The sequence below is a fragment of the Colossoma macropomum genome, unplaced genomic scaffold, assembly GCF_904425465.1.
Source record: "Colossoma macropomum unplaced genomic scaffold, Colossoma_macropomum, whole genome shotgun sequence".
NCBI classification, from domain to species: Eukaryota; Metazoa; Chordata; class Actinopteri; order Characiformes; family Serrasalmidae; genus Colossoma; species Colossoma macropomum.
In genome coordinates this window covers 16,116,128-16,131,851 of record NW_023494809.1, presented here as the reverse complement: position 1 = coordinate 16,131,851, position 15,724 = coordinate 16,116,128, and the positions used below count along the sequence as shown (strand labels likewise).

General features: G+C 36.8%; 1 protein-coding gene across 1 annotated transcript in view; it reads right to left on the bottom strand.

Moving 5' to 3' along the window:
• Positions 1–12,603, bottom strand: part of dok6 (docking protein 6) — a 104,668-nt gene extending 92,065 nt beyond the window's left edge. The window contains exon 1 of the mRNA XM_036558940.1: positions 12,505–12,603. Coding sequence (XP_036414833.1) covers positions 12,505–12,570 — 66 coding nt within the window. The 5' untranslated portion in view covers positions 12,571–12,603. The remainder of the gene's footprint in view (positions 1–12,504) is intronic.
• Between the last annotated feature and the right edge of the window lie 3,121 nt (positions 12,604–15,724).

Here is a 15,724-nt window from a genome sequence, read left to right as displayed (position 1 = left end):
GCCTCCATGGAGCTTCTGCTCTGGCTCTGCTGGTCTTCTCTTGCTCTGAGGTTCACACTTTCAGGGCTCTCTCTGTCCTCTTTGATCCTCCTCTCTTTTCTCCTCTGCTTCTCACAGGTTCTCTCCCTCCATCCCGCCAGCATTCGTCTGCGTGATTCCTCAGTGTCTGCCTCAACTTCAGTAAACACCTTTACAAACTTTGCCTGTAGCTGCAGTTGGTGTAATCTCTTGCTTCTCGCCAGTTTCTGTTGCTCTTTCTCACTTTCCTCCTTCATCCTCCTCCTTTCTTTCGCTACCTCCATTCTGATCTTCTCCACCTCTATCTGACTCTCCATCCTTATCAACTCTTTCTCTCTCTCCCACTCTCGCCTGCTCTCTCTCTCTTTGAATTCACTCTCTATCTTCTCTTTCTGTATCTCCAGCTTTTCATCCACCTCTCTCCTCAGCTCCTCCATCTCCCTCATCCACACTTCCTGACTTTCTTGGTGGACCTTTAGTTGTTTCTTATACTCATTCCTCTCTGTCCTCATCCACCAAATCATTCTCCTCAGCTCCAGCTTCTCAGCCTCCTCCTCCTGCTTGTATTGCTCCAACCATTTCTTCTCTTTCATCCTCTCCTCCTCCATCTGTTTCCTCTCCTCCATCATAGTCCTGCTCTCCTTCTTCAGTTCCCTCTGTTTCTCCTCTGCTTTCTTTAAATATTTAGCCATCTCCTTTCTCTCTTCTGCTCTTTCTCTCTCCATCCTCTCCCTGTATTCCTTCATCTCCTCTCTCTCTTTCTCTCGCTCCATCTGCAGCCTGCTCCTGCATTCTCTCATCTCCTTTCTCTCTCTTTCTCTCTCCTTTTCCATCCTCTCCCTGGCTTTCTCTATCTCAGAGATCTTTTTCTCCATCTCCTTCAACCTCTCCTCCAGCGCCCTTTGTTCCTTCCTGCAGATTTTCTCATCTTTCTTTCGTCTCTCGTCCTCCATCCTCAGGTTCTTCTTCTCCTTCATCAACTTCTCCCTCTCTCTGAGGTGTTCCTCTTTCATCATCATCATCTCATTCTTCACATCCCTCACGGAGTCTGCGCTTGTTCTCATGTCCTCCATCCAGGAGTCTTTCTCCTTTGTCATCTTTCTCTCACTCTCTCTGTAGCAGTCTTTGAGAATTTCTTTGGACTGGAGTTCAATTTCAGTCCTGTTAAATTCTCTCTCTTTCAGCAATTTCGTGAGGACCCATGTCTTCACCTCTTTAATTTGATTCTCAACCAGCAGCTTATCGTGTGACATCTCTGGTTAAAGAGAAACAAATTTGGTATTTTAAAAAACTGTCCTGCAAAACTTCAATACGATAAAAAAAGAACTTCAGTTAAGAAAGAGGTTACTTACTTTTAGCCAATGCTGATTCTTTTTCCTCTTACTCTTACCATAGAAAGCAAATTCTTTTGCTGTTGTAGATGATTTTTTAATGCCGCTAATCTCCACAAACCTCTCGCGCTCTGCTCAACACAGAAATGAATTTTCCAGCACAGCCCACACTGTTTATACACGTGTCATCCATTGTGATGTCATCAAGATCTGTCTCCCCTAGTTAATGTTGCTTTGCCAGTCAAACTTCGAGGTCAGGCCACCTGGTAGTATCTGTAGCACTTGGGCTAACAGACTACAGAACAGAAGTGTCATCCATTATGATGTCATCAACTTAATTGCGTTGATGTATGTATGGTTTAAGCTCACTGGTATGTTGCGTAATAGTTATAAATAAATATTATTAAAATGTTATTTATAAGAGTATAATTTACTTAGCTGGTTTGTTAATGAAGTACAAACCTTTTAATGTAGTATTATTAGTGATTGCTATTTTTATAACCATATATTTTTATCTGACAGTATACAGTGTCCAACATAACATTTAAAAACATTTAATATTAGTTTTTAATTAATATAAATTATTATATAATTACTTTGACTTTTGCTTTCATTCATATTGTGGCATCACGTGCTGCTGTTTGTAGTTCAATGAAAAAAATGTTTATGTTGGGGTGTTTTAGGTTCGTTTAGACAATGACTCTTATTTTGAAAGGCACTAATACGAGTGGAGTGGTGGGGGGGCTTGGTGTGTTTTCTATCTTCTAGCTAAGGGAGGCTGTGTTTTTAGCATATCTCTCTCTCCTCTTTCTATCTTTGCGTTTCTCTCTCTTTTTTCTCTTTCTGTCTCTTTCTCTCCCAATTGCTCTCTCTCTTTTCTCTTTCTGTCCCTCTCTCCCTATTGATCTTTTTCCATCTCTCTCTCTCTCTCTTTCCTCTTTCAGTAGTGTTCTCCCTACTGCTCTTTCACTTTTCCATCTCTCTACTCTCTCTCTTAATTCAATTCAAGACTTTTTGGACAAATGTATAGTTCTATTCTCAAAGCCCTGACACAATCATTTACAATGTCATATAAATGAAAAAAAGAAAATGGTCAGTTTTAAAACGTTCACATATGATAAACCCTTCTTTTAAAAAGTGAAGAACATTCGGTTTTCTGTGGGCTGGGCTCCTAATGATTGAGAGGGTTTGGTCTCAGTGATGTAAGAGCAGCTGAGCAGTGATTTATTTATGAAAGTGAAGGTAAGGCTGAATTCTTTTTTCCAAAGTCTAATCCAGTTGTTCCTAATGGGCAGAAACGTCAGCGATTGGATTATAGAATGTCACTCACATTTAACAACAACAGCTGCTATCGGGCAGCCTATGCATCCACAGCGCTGGCGCCACGATGAATGATGGGTCTCCTGGCCAGCCACAAATAAATATATGCAAAAGTCAGAAGATTTTATTGAGTAAAAGCAGATGTTTGTTCTAAAACTGGGTTTCAGGTTTGAGATCCAGGTCCCGCAAACCTGATTTAATTTAAGGGGGGAATTCCACTGATTTTTCTAAGTTTCTGCATAATTGAAATGTAAACAAAGTCATTCAGCTTTTCACACCAAACCACTCTGAATGACATTATGTAGAAAATTTTAAAAATTGGTGTAATTTCCCTTTAAAAAGAGGACTGATTAGAGAAACAAGGCGTTGGATGATAACTACAATTTATACTGGGCTTCCTTAAGGAGAAGTTTGGAAATGCTCACACTGACATCTCAATATACTCCGTAGAAAAGCACTGACCAGTAGAATGGGACCCTCTGGAGCAGCTGAAGACTAAGGTCATGCCTGGGGTATAAAGCCTCCCAGCACAGGGCTGTGGAGCAGTGGAACTGCGTTGTCTGGAGTGATGGAGCTCCTTCCATTACCTTTGGCATGAGTTGGAGTGATCCAGAACCAATCATACAACCTCAGTACCTGACCTCACTTGTGGGTGAAAGCAATCAAATCCTCACAGCAATGTTCCAACATCTAGTGTAAAGCCTTCCCAGAAGAGTAGACGCTGTTACTACAGCAAAGAGGGCCAAACTCACTATTAATACTCTTCATTTCAGAACAAACGCTGTAGCTTGTGGACACCAAAAGACAAGCACATACCACCTTTTTCCTCATCAAAATCATTTTTCATTCTTTCATCTCTCCAAACTCAAGAACCTCTTGCATTATTCATTTTCTCTCTTGGGCACCTTAACAATCAGCACTACAATCATTAAAACTCACCAAAGCACAAAAGCGCACCAAAAGAGTTCAATACTTCAATTGTTCTCCAATCACAAGCCTCTGATGGTGACAGCATAACGGCAGACGCATTACGAAACACAACATATTCTCCACTAATAAGCATTAAATGGGACTACATCAGCTCACAGCAGGCAGATGGGCTTTGTTACTCGTGCTGACGTTTTTATTTTATAGATGGAAGACGGTAAATCTCTGCTCTGCATTAATCTGTGGCTGAATGTATAGCATCTGCTTTTACAGCATGGTGATAAAACATACCGAATGTGGGTCAAGTGCAGGCCAGCAACAACGGCACAAATAAGATTACACTTCCATCAGAAGTGTTAAGAAGCAAGCAGGGCTTAACTTGTCTTCTCGTGGGTAAGCCGAGTTTAGTCTCTGTGGAGTTAGAGCACTCGCGTCGATCTGAATGTGCTAAAATGTGCTGAGTTCACGTTAAAGGAAAACTACAGCATTTTTCAGCCTGATATCTGTCTGCTGCATCTGTAGCATATAGTGAATTTTAAGGACAATAGTTTAGGTGCTCTGAACTTAGAGAAGAACAGAAACCTGTTATTTTGAAATAAGGGTGGGCAATATGATAATATTTTATCGTTATCTTGATAAATCATGTCACAATATACTTTTCTGAGAAGTGAGCATAGTTTATAGGCCTGTTTAACTGAACTTAGTTTTTAAAATCTGGAATAAAATGATTATTATTATTAGAGGCACTACAGCTTCTATTGTATCTGTTCCAAGATATTAAATTTCAGAAAAACTAAATATTGCAACGCATATCGTGTATTGTAAAAATGTCTTGAAGTGATATATTTTTGCCATATCACCCATCACTATTTTGAAACTCACTCATAATCAAGGGTGGGAATTAACAAAGTATAAGTACTTTGCTACTGTACGTAAGTAAAATTTTAGGCGTCTGTACTCGGCCTGTCACAGTTATTACATAATTGCCTAATCACAAACAGTTTTCTGAGGTCATTGCAATTATTTAAGCTGATTACAAACATTGTATTTCACACTCATTAGGTTTCACAGTCATATTATGCTACAACAACCACAATGTGCACTGGGTTTGATGGGATGCGAGAAATAAATGTTAATAAATGGAAGCAGAGAATGCATTTATTCAGACATTATGAGGCTTAAAAAAACAAAAAAAAAAACTTTCTAACTTGGTGCTTAGATGTTTAAAGGGCAACACTGAGTAATACTTGTTTATTTGTTAGCTAGGTAGCTAATTCTAATGTGTTTAGCATGTATGCTAAAACAATGAGCTGTTTTGCTTATACTTGCACTCAACACATAATTCTGTGTAACCGTAGCTACTTGTGTGTGTGCAGTATTGATCAGTGCTGATTCGACAGTACAACCAGTGTTAACTACTAAATAAATACAGCTAGCAAGTAAGGTTTGGCCACTTTAGGCTTGTATTTAAATACTTGCAAATAATGAACAAGAAAACTTAATTAAATCATTAATCACAATTATTTATACATCACTTAATCAACAGCTAAAATTTCATGATGGTGACAGCCCTAATCAGGGATGCGGGAAGGTGTTTTAAGTTGGGGTGCTGAAATTTTGAGCAGCATATGTATGATGTGAATGATGACGTCATGCAAATCGCGAAATCAACCAACTCTGAAATCTGGGGGTGCTGTCGCACCCTCTGCACCCCCCACTTCCCACGTCCCTGGCCCTAATCTGTGCTTTACTTGAAGATTACTCGCATTTAATACTTTTTCATTTTACTCACTACATTCCAGAAGAAAAATCTGTACTTTCAACTCACTATATTTTCAAACCAGGCTTGTTCCTTTTTTTCTATATGTATATTTTTTTCAACCAGACATTGTATTCAGGTGCCTCATCAAGTGCCAAAGTGCTCGCAAATCGAAATCCAACAGGATGTGAACCAGAACGGGGGCGGGCAGGTGATCCCTTGAGATAAGTCTGCACATTTCTGCAGATCACCTGTGACTGGCTGCTTCCACAGCTACCAAGAACATAGGAAAATTATGAAAAGAGAAGCAGCAGATGAGCTGAGTAAGAAACTTGTGTACTTCTGCCTCCTCTGCTTATAATACAAAGCAATGGGCAGTTGCTGAAAAAATGAACACTTGCAACAGTGCACTGAAATGTGAATCTGTACAGCTGATACACCCCTCACTCTCATCTAAGTGTCTCTTATTCGCTGCCTTTCCACTGTCAGCGATCAAAACTGGGCAGCTGAGTGCAGCGTAACAGAGTAATGCAGGTGGGGATGGGGTGGGACTTACGTTATGGACACATCCACACTGTTCTTTTTTTCTGAAGAGCTTATAAATTCAAGAGGTTGTGATGTTGTAAGTTCCGCTAATGCCTTACAGACAGTTATTATCCTCAGAAATACTGCCAAGAACATCAAACACACAACAATGTGGGAGTCCAAACTAAATAAAGGATATTTTTATGAAAAATTCCTTCATAGTTTCAGAGTACAATCACGTCAGCTATCGTCTACAGAGTGATAAATCGATGAATGGTGAAAATAATTATAACCGAAATGTTAAATTAGCCATGTTAGCTGGAGATATTGAAACAGCTTGCTAACAACTAGTTGGCAAAAAGCTAAACGCGCACACATATACCTGCGGGGGGGAGTGCCAGGTCGTCAAGCTGTACACATTCTACTCGCCTTCGTTGTTAGTGGTGTTGCTTTAGTGGAAGCAGCATTACCATGCAACGAGTACTTCTAGCAGAAAAATGCAGAAATGTGGAAAGGGTCTTTTGGATTTGTTTTGGCTGCCATGTTAAAGGGTGTTACCCTACACATTTCAACCTGGACTGTTCTTGACTACTGTTTTGGATTTTCAAATACAACACCGCAATTGGATCCAACTATGTTCGAGTCTCTGTTGTTACATTAGCTGATTTAATGAAAATAACATATTAAATAATATAATATCGAGTAACATCATAATGTTTGAAAGCTATTTCACTATTGGAATTTAATAGTGGACCCATTTACAAACTTTTCTTCTGAAAAAAACTGTCAAAAACTGGCAAAAAACTGATCTACAAGGAGAAAAAGTTCATCAGTTCAACAATAAACTATTCAGATGGATAGAAGCTTTCCATCTCCACTCTACTGTTCTCAAAACCAGACATAAAAAAGGCAAATCTGAAAGAACGAAAGACGAGAGACATGCCGGGGAGGGGGAAGACAGAGAGAGAGAGAGAGCGAGAGAGAGAGATCAGAGGGAAGCTAAAAGCTAATCTCGCTGCTGAAGCTGCTGAAGGTGATTATTGATCTGTAAATCCGAGACAACACTTGTACAAAACAGAGGAGAAAACAGTGACAGATCCAAACAACATCTGAAAAAAAGTTCAGATTACCTCTTTAACTACACATGGAAAATGTATATCTTTGCTGAATGTGTTGAAAATAGTGAAAATAATATCATCAAATGTATATCACAATATTTTCCACTATATGGACAATAACAATATGATATTATGATATACAAAAACATTATTATTATCATGTTTCATTTGTTAACTCTAAATGGCATATACACTTAATATAATAGTAATAATTTAAAAAATAATAATAGTTGGTATTCTACTGCTGTTTTTATTATCATTATTACTAATACTGTACCGTAATAAGCCTTTATTAGCCCTTTAAAGGTGACAAATCTTGCTGGTTTATATTATGTTATGCTTGTTGATGGGTTTATGAGATTTTTTATTTGAGTTTATTAGTTTCATTAGATTTTTAACCACATATTTAAGATGTATATGCAATTTACATTATTTTTTACTGAGTTTTAAAGATTTATATTGCTGCTCTTGGAACAAAACCTCATATCTCCATTTTTGCCATTTTTCAGTTTTTGACATAATTTGAAAATACATGTTGCCCTTTACTTTGTGTGTAAATTTAATGAAGAATGGACCAAAAGAAATGGCCCAAAATTACTTGTAAAGAAGTCTGGTTCCATTAACTTACATTAAAAGTAAAGTACGTTTTTTCCTTCTCCTGTAAAGTTATCATTTTGGAGATACGAAGCCAGTTTTTAGACCAACATGCACAATGACGCACTTTTCATTTCACTGATCTGAGTGCTGTCGTACTATATTACACTTTAAATACAGAACTGAGTGAAGTAAATAAATGTCAGAGGTGGACGGACAGCAGGTTGAAAGGGCAGTAACGTCTGTGTGAGAAGGTCAGTTAATGTCACGGGCGCTGAGATGTAAACGCACCATGACAGGATTTTAAATAGAAAAAAAAAAAACTGAAAAAGAGCATTTATTTTCTCCAATTAATTACAGTAAAGGCAGTGTCATCAGTCATTTACACTACAGACACTGAACCCTTTTCTGCTCCCCATGTGTGTCATTATATAACTAAAATGCTCTAAATATCACACTGATGTACAGATTTCTTTCCTCATCTCTTCTTCATCTCAGTTTCTGTCAGATGTGACCTTTACTGAATACGTGTGAGCTAATGCAGTCGTGAAATAGAGGCCACAGATATTAGCAGGAATGCTACACGCTAGGAGAAAAAAAATAGCATTTAAAATGATAACATATGGCAAAATAACACAGAAATGTCTCACATATTTTATCTCGCATAGTCAGTTTGTAGCACTATACTGGGCATAGGCAGGAATAACAATACTATTGTGCCATCCATAAGGGGAATTCAACCACTTTTTCAAAATATCTAAATAATTACATAGTTCTTTGTAGAGAAAAGAACTTTGTTTACAGTGGTAATGACAGAAACCAGGGGTCGCAACAGGGGTGTCACTAGCAAATTAACAGACAGGGGGGCCTTGAGTAAGGGGGTCTGGGGGGCATGGCCCCATGGAGAATGTTTCATTTTTAAATACCCCCAAAATATCTGTTCCTCATTAAAGTTTAGCATTAAGTATAAACTTGAGACGGAAATAATGTTTCTACAAATAAAGTATTCATTTAAACTGAACGCTTAAACAACTCACACTCGCTTACTGCCTGACCATTACCATTCATCAGACCTGCTCCTCCAGCCCTGTCAGTCTCCTTCAGCTTCTTTCTCTCCCCCTGCCTGTGTTTAGTAACAGCTTATGTTTTATTAAACTCAGATTTACAAGAGCTCTGGGCTTAATTAAAGACATTAAAAATTAAAAACATTAAAAGCATTCTTTTTTTTCTTTGAACTGGCTAAATCCTCTCACCTCGGGAGCTGCCTCCTCTTAATTTCATATCTCCATCTACAGAAGGAAAATTAAGCAATAGATCTTAGCGAATAACATCACGACTGAAATCTGGTCACATGCACAAACCAAAGGCGATAAGCTAATTTATGTTTGGGCTCAATGTCAAATGGCTTACTCCCTATATAGTGCACTAGCTGCATAAGTCACATTAGTCTTGACACTGTGCCTTCTGCACCCAAATAGCGCAATAAATGTTAAATATGGAGCCTTAAAGCCTATGGCTGAATATAAATGGCTTTCTATTAGACATATAATGTGTTATTTGGGAGCAGAAACTGTTATTTCATGATTTACATAGTGCACTACGTAGGGAGTAAGAAGCCATTTGAGATTCAGCCTTAGACTAGGTTAAAATAGTAGCTCATCAGCTGGTTACCTTTAGTAAATATAGCCTAATCCCCAATTACTTGCCTCACATAAATATTAACGAGCTAGTTAATTTAGTTAACTAAGCGACAAGTAAAAACAGCTATATTGACCAGAATGTTTCACAAATCCATACTGTACGTAGGGATCTTCAGTTTGAAACTACTTATACATATATGTATATATTTGAAGATATTTTAATGAATTTTCATAAATCATATATTTCTTTTTGTAATATCAATCAAACTGCAGTTGGGTTGTTTTGAAGTATAAATAACTAAACAAAATACAAGTAACTTACAAAATGTAACTTTACTGAATTTAAATTTTGTTTTTTGGCAAAAGCGGGTAACTCCAATGGTCATTTCATGTTAAACAAAGCCATTTAATGGACACAAAGTTCTTTTAAGTGCAATATTTAACATTCTTTAACATAAAACAAGCAAGTAAAGTGCTGACAGTTGCAACAAAAATAGGCAATATTAAACATCTATAAGATCATACCTTGGAAAATCCTAAAGCTGAATCTCAAATGGCATAATGCTCCTCATATAGTGCACTGAGTGAGTCATGAAATTGACTCCCAAGTTTTAATTTTTAAGTTCAGTATGGAATTGTGCTCACATGGCTGAATCCAAAGTGGACACACTGTGCTCTGTTTAGATGCAGTAGCAGTTATTTTAAGACCTACGTACTGCACTTCGTAGATTACGCCTAAAAAAGTTTGTGGCAGTGCTGCGTCACCGGACCTGAATACTACGTGCTGATTCGCTGAACAGATTTATTAGGTCTTGCTCAAGTACAGGACTGACAAACCGTATTTGTGTTAAACCGTATTTGTGTTAAAAATAACTCACGACTGTCAGCTTGTTTTTTATTGTTTTTTGCTAATGAACTCTTCATATATGTACATATAGAATAAGGTTTAATGTTTATTTAGTTAGCTGTTAGATATAATCCTGTCATCAATTTCAGCAGTTGCCGACCGACATTACTTTGCAGAGCGAGCAGCAACAGAGGCCCTGATATGTCTGATATGATTGGCAAACAACATACAAGGTCTTATATGATTGGCTTTCAACTTCTGAGATCTTATATGATTGGCTGAGCCAGGACTGTCCCCATCGGAGGATCGCTGTCTCCTCTTATGTATGTTATAAAATCTCTGGCAGCTGAGGCAGCGCTGGATTAGAGCAGCAGTTGCGCCTCCTCATTTATGCTTTCTCTGCTATATTGTATTAAAAGTGAATAGAATAGCTCAAAGTTGTGCAACAGCTTTTCTTCAGAGTGAATAGTGGTAGCAGCCAAGGAAGCCAGTTCACGTACGAGCACACAGACAGCTGAGTTCAGCTCCAGAGCCTGCGGTACCCTGCCAGTGTAACTGCAGCAGCCCATTCATAACAGACTGAGTGGATGATAAATAGATCAGATGATGCTGCTGAAGCTTTGATCTATTACCCAGCATGCATCTACTACCCTCAGCTATTATTAGCTAACTTTTCTCACTTGTGGAAACAAACTAAAAACAAAACATTCTTGTTTAATGACACAGAACTATGTAACGCCTTAAAGTCCTGTATGTGCCCATACAAATACACAGTAAAACATTGAAAAATTATACCATCACTATTAAACTTTGGAGTTTTGGAGCGTCACAATTACTGCAATATATTCTGTTGTCATAAGGGTAGGCCAACTTCAAACCCTCACTAACATAACTTGCATATTTTTTCATAGTAGTTACTGAATAATTCATAATATATATTAAATAACTCAAAGTAGATAACAATTCATAATAAGAATAATTTAAAGCGGTTTCAGAATATTTATTGTATATTGAATAAATCATAGTAGAGACTAATTCATAATGGTTACTGAATAATTCATAGTAGATGCTGAATAATTCACAGTGGTTATAAATTTATAGTAGTTACTGAATAAGTCAAAGTAGTTACTGAATAATACATAGTGGTAACTTAATTTATAGTGACTGCTGAATAATTCAAAGTAGATGCTAAATAACGTATAATGGTAACTGAATATTTCAAAGCAGTTATTGAATAATTCATAATATATATTAAATAACTCATAGTAGGTAACAATTCAGGATGGTTCCTGAATAATTTATAGTGGTTTCAGAATAATTTATTGTAGATGATACTGAATACATCATAGTAGATGCTGAACGATTCATAGTAGTTACTGAATAATTTATAGTACTTACTGAATAATCCATTGTAGTTGCTGGATAATACATACTGGTAACCTTACAATTCATAGTAGTTGCTAAATAATAAATTCATAGTAGTTACTGAATAATTCAAAGTAGATGCTGAATAAATCATAGTGGCAACTTAATAATTCACAGTAGTTCCTGAATAATTCATATTTGTTACTTAAGTATTTATAGTAGACAGTGAATAATTCATAGTAGATGCTGAATAATACATAGTGGTAACTGAATAATTCTCAGTACATACTGTGTTAAGATTTATAACTAAACAATAAGCCCAGGGATCAATGTGCAATCAGTAACTAAAGTAATAAACAGGTCAGGAAGTATTTCTTTAAGTAAACCTCTCCCCAAATGAATCCCTGTAATCACGGATCCAGCATCAGATTTATCAGACTTCCTGTCCTGATCGGTCTTTTCAAACGCAGCTAGTGCTGCTTGGATGCACATTTCAGAAAAATTTCAGTCCAGAGTGAACTCAAAGTTCTGCTGTAAATTATGAAAATAAATTATGAAAATAACTCACGGTTACATATGACTTTAATTCTATGAGTAGACTTTACAGTTTTAATTGCATGGGTGCTATAAAACCAAAAGCCAAGCTCACAACCTGTTTTCTGTCAATTCTGCTGTGTTTGCCATGCCAGCCTTACCTATGTGCACCATAAAAATGACAAAAAAACAGGCAACCACAACTGAAATATGACAGAAGATAGTTTGCTATTTGTTCACTGGCTTTAAGGTATTGGTTTATATACATATATATGTTATGAGTCTTTAAAAAACAGCTACCAAAGAAGCCCAGTAATGAAATGAATAAAACGAACCCCTGCCTGTGTAGCTTATGCTGAGGGCATTTTCTTTGGCACTGAGGATGCCCAGCAGGATGCCCAGCGGGATGCCCATGCCTCTAAGACCCATTAAGGCTTTTTTAAATCCAGATGCTACTGCGGCAGCTGTTGCGAGCACTTGGTCTCCAGCTAAGCAAGCAAAAAAAAAACACAAACAGGTAACTCACCCCCAGTTTCTTACTCCGGATTCTAACGTAGCCCTGCTTCACTATGTCGTTGAAGTTAGAAGCCATGTCTTTCTTTTGCTTTTTCTAGCTTTATTCTGGTCGTTAAGTCCCTTGCAAGTCAGTCCCGGTCTCCTTTAGGCAAACCTGCTACAGACACTGTTGAGCAAACCGGCTCCAGTGGTTTATTCCATCCGAAGATTTGAAGGGAAAGCGTTGGGTTTAACTTTCCCACCCGTATTCCGATAAACCACGCCCAACTCTGTTAGGATTGGCTCGTGAGTTCATGAAGTACTAGCCAATCGTGGTACAGGAGGCGGGATCCCACTCCTATTAGCCAATCCCAGCACGATGGACAATGCTATTATCCAATCTTTGTGGTAGTGGGCGTGGCTGTCCTGAAAACAAGTGGGAATAAAAGCAGTCAGCTGATTTCATTCAGTAGAGCGCAGTTTCCTGGATCGTACTACTCTCACTGCATCAGAGGGGGGTTTTGAAAAGCAAATACTGCTTTTAAAATGTGTTTTGTTTTTGTTATTTGTTTTTAAAAATTCAAATAGAGAGTTTTAGCAAGTATTAGCAAGGATGTAAAATAAAAAAAAATGAACATAGCCTATATGTTACTGGATTTTATATAACAATACTATTCCAGATAAAGTGCCAGTTCTGATAAAAAGGTAATATATTTATATTAGGTAATATATTTATTATTTGTATTTGTATTTAGAATAAGAACATTAACATAATAAAGGGTCACAAAATGCAGGTCTGAATGTGAATCTTGTAGAATATAACTTAATGTGAACATAAAATGTTCATGTATGATGTTCAGCAATCCTATAACATGAAAGTATACCTTATAATTGATTTCAGTGCCAGTTCTGGCCTAAACATGATGAATTTAGAAGAATATATTGAACATATTATAAGTATTACTATATTTAGTTGTAGAGAGCTGGAAGTGGTTCATTGTTTTTGTGATGTCACAAAAATAATGCATGTACACATAAACACCTATTAGGTCCACAGCAGTTTAGCTCCACCCATAAAAGCTGAAGTTAAAAGGAGTGTTTCAACCAGACTTTTGGAATGAGGTACAACCAATCAAAACATAGCTCATTTACATATATAAGTCTTTCAGGCACAGTAATAAAAACAGCCTGTTTTGGAAAATGTTCACATAAACATGAAAGATGAATGATTTTTGGCAGATTAAACTATATAAATATCACGAGTGGACCTCACAAAAAAGAAATATAGAAGAAAAATGTAGGATATGGGCCCTTTAAAGGAAAACTGTAACCAGATATGAACACATTTAAGCTCCTTTATTATATTTTCCCTCCCAAATCCAACATGCTCAAAGTGGCCAATGCAATTTCAGTTCTCTAATTTAAACTCTTTGTTGTGCATTGTGTTATTGCTTGAATCTGCTTTGCATTTCCACCCTTTTGAGCTTCCTGTTATTCATATTAAATTGCACTTGTGTTCACTCTGCTCAGTAATAAGGTGTTGATGAATAGGGCTCATGGGCTTCTGCGCTGCTTTGTGATTGGATCTTTGGGATTAAAATTATTGAGTGACGTGAATCAGAAGCGAATGAGGGGAGGCGGAGAAGTGGATGACGATGACCAGAAGTTAAAGCCATTTTATCCTTCTGGAATAAAATAATATTGATGTGTCTAATCCTGCCTTTTACACTTGAGTGTTGAAAGCTAGCAGATGGTGTATATACTGTGTAGAGGTTTATGGAGGATAAAAGTCTTTTGCATAACCAAAGTTATATCATATATCTGGTAAAAAATATCTTACATTAAATCCCAGTGCATGGGAACTCTCTGAACACTTCCTTTTCTTCTCTTCAGCTCTGATAGCTCTGCTTTGGTTGGAGGCTGAGGGGTTTTCCTTAAAAAGCAAAAATCTACCAGGGATTCGGTTCCCTTTCCTCACTCTAATCTTTTCCAGCGTGTCTGATTCTGTGCTGTAAACGTACAATAAGATTTAAAGGGCCTGTATCATGAAACTTTATTTCAAGTAAAAGTGTTTCATGTTTCAAAAAATACAGTTCATTTATTCAGTCCAAATATGGAAATTAAATGGGAAAAACAGCACATTTTGAATTCATTGTTTTTGTGATGTCACAAAAACCAACATATACATATAAACACCTATTCATCCCACAGCAGTTCAGCCCTGTCCGTTCATGCAAGTTATGTGTGGAAGGAGTGTTTCAGTAGCTTTCTGAGTGAGATATAATGCAGGGCAGTGAATCAGAACAGAGCTCATTGGCATATATCAGTCTTAAAGGCACAGTAACATAAACAGCCTCTAACAAGTCTAAGGGATAAACAGAGGTTATAAAATGGTCATGTAAAACTGAATCACGACTAATGTTAGTATTTAAACCATACATGCTGTATCTTTTATTACAATACATCACATTTTATACATTTATTTTATTTTGCACAACTTCAAGCTCACTGTTTTTATTGATTTCACTGCGTTTGCATTAATTCATTCGCTTGCTCATTTGTTCTCCATTCCAAAATCTGCTTCTATCTCTCTGATGGAAACGACATCAATAAAAAGAGTAGCTTTATTTTATTTTTCAAGTATCCTGAAACATCCTGAAACATCTTCCTACAGTTTTCAAGCTAATTGTACTACAAATACAGTTCCAAACAAAGTGGGACAGTATGTGAAATGGTAATAAAGACATAGAGCAGTGATTTATAAATTGACTTATTTTTGAATAAAAACAGTACAAGATATGTAATGTAATGTTTTATCTTATTAACTTTATTGTTTTTTTGTAAATACATGCTTATTCTGAAGTTTACACCTGCAACATGCTCCATAAAAGTTGGGACAGGGGCAGTTTAAGACTAGGAACATTGTGAAATGTTGAGAAAACACCCTAAACAATATAATCATGCTTCAGTATGAAAGTAGCGTTGAGGAAAGGCATAATACTTAATGAGCAAAAATGGGTCGAGGCTCGGCACTTTGCCAAAAATTCATTAACATGTAGTCTAACTGTTTAAGAATATATGTATTTAAGAATATATATATACATATATATATATATATATATATATATATAAATATATATATATATAAATATATATATATATATATATATATATATATATATATATATATATATATATATTAGACATATTGTCTAAGCCGCTTATCCTTCTGGGTCGTGGGGGTTGCTGGA